Source organism: Coregonus lavaretus (assembly GCF_964263955.1).
Source record: "Coregonus lavaretus genome assembly, contig: HAP1_SCAFFOLD_5064, whole genome shotgun sequence".
Taxonomy (NCBI): Eukaryota; Metazoa; Chordata; class Actinopteri; order Salmoniformes; family Salmonidae; genus Coregonus; species Coregonus lavaretus.
In genome coordinates, this window is record NW_028167093.1 from 7,594 (window position 1) to 9,350 (window position 1,757).

At 52.6% G+C, this 1,757-nt stretch overlaps 1 protein-coding gene across 1 annotated transcript; it reads left to right on the forward strand.

Moving 5' to 3' along the window:
• Positions 1-276: 276 nt before the first annotated feature.
• LOC311113887 (G-protein coupled receptor 3-like) lies at positions 277-1,269 on the forward strand (the record flags this gene model as incomplete). Its single annotated transcript, XM_084189169.1, has 1 exon — positions 277-1,269. One exon carries the CDS (start codon positions 277-279, stop codon positions 1,267-1,269), a length of 993 nt encoding a protein of 330 aa, XP_084045295.1.
• Between the last annotated feature and the right edge of the window lie 488 nt (positions 1,270-1,757).

Here is a 1,757-nt window from a genome sequence, read left to right on the forward strand (position 1 = left end):
TCTGCTGTGCTAATGTAAGAGTAAGATGATGTAGATCAACTACTCAGATGCAGGGAAGACAGAAGGAGAGGAAGAGATGCTACTATTAGTACAGTGACAATGTGTATTAACATTTCTGTATCCTCTCTCTCTCTCTCTCTCTCTCTCTCTCTCTCTCTCTCTCCCTCTGTCTCTCTCTCTCTCTCTCTCTCCCTCCGTCTCTCTCTCTCTCTCTCTCTCTCGCTCACTCTCTCTCTCTCTCTCTCTCTCTTTCAGGTGTGGTGTGTTTGACCCATAATGACCCAAAATGACTCTGACGTCTGGTTCGAGGAGTCTTCAGGTTCAGGGATGTCTTCGCACCTTTCCCTGCTGGACCAATCAGATCCCACGGCCGTGCCTGAGACCTCTCCTCTCAGCCTATGGGGAGTGGCACTGTGCGTATCGGGAACTCTCATTGTGTCAGAGAACACCATCGTAGTGGCTGCCATCTTGGCCACGCCTTCTCTCCGTGCTCCTGTCTTCCTGCTCCTCGCCAGCCTGGCATTGGCCGACCTGCTGGCGGGCGTGGCCTTGATCATCCACTTCCTCTTCCTGTTCTGCGTGGAGCCCACTGATTGGTCGGAGCTGATGACGTCAGGGTTGCTGGCGACATCACTGACGGCCTCCCTCCTCAGCCTGATGGGCGTGGCCCTGGATCGTTACCTGTCTCTAAGCCACGCCCTCACCTACGGCTCCCGCCACTCGCGCCGCTGCGTCACTGGTCTTCTGGCACTCGTCTGGTTGGGGTCATGTCTGATTGGCTCGGGGCCGGTGCTGGGGTGGCACTGCCTCGATGACATCACATCCTGTTCCGTTGCGCGACCCCTGACCCGGACATACCTGTCGTTGCTCTGCGGTGGCTTCCTTCTGGTTGTCATAGTCACGCTGCAGCTGTACACCGGGATCTGCCGCGTCGCCAGGAGGCACGCCCACGCCATCGCCACGCAGAGGCACTTCCTGCCTGACGACCAATCGTATGCCAGCAAGCACGGGGGCCGGGGTAAGGGCCTCTCTCGGCTCTTGTTAGTCCTCGGAGTGTTCGTCAGCTGCTGGACGCCCTTCGCCCTCTACGGTTTGCTGGGCGATGCATCTAGCTCGCCCCTGTATACGTACGCTACGCTGGTGCCGGCGGCGGGGAACTCTCTGCTCAACCCTCTGCTGTACAGCCTGAGGAACAGAGACATACGATTGGTGCTGCTGCACGCCTGCTGTCCTCACAGACACAACACACACAGGCCTGTCGACGTGTAGGATGGAGACACACACACACACACACACACAGCTACATAGACTGCCCCCATATACGTGAAACACCAGTAGAGAACATCATCATCACTTGCACTTCAGATAAGAAGCAATGAGAATGTACTGTTCCAGAAGGCAGCCATTTTTGGAATCAGCTGGAATAAAACCTGACGTACTGTATCATCTTAACATGTGCCTCATCCTCTAACTAACATGAAGACCATCCACTCTGATGCAATCACAGAGGTCCAACGTAATTCACCTGGATCCAACATACATGCTTTAGGAGCACGGGAAAGTGGATCTATACAATGATACTATTATAAGATATTATATTATAAGCCTTTGGATGGTTTGGTGGGACTATGTACTATGCTGTTGGTGAACTCCCAAATAAATACTGTAAAAGGCACTTTAACTATCTCTGAAAAGGTTTCAGTTTGCACAATGTTGTTTTATATAAAAATGTACAGATGTTGTCTTTTTCTACTTCA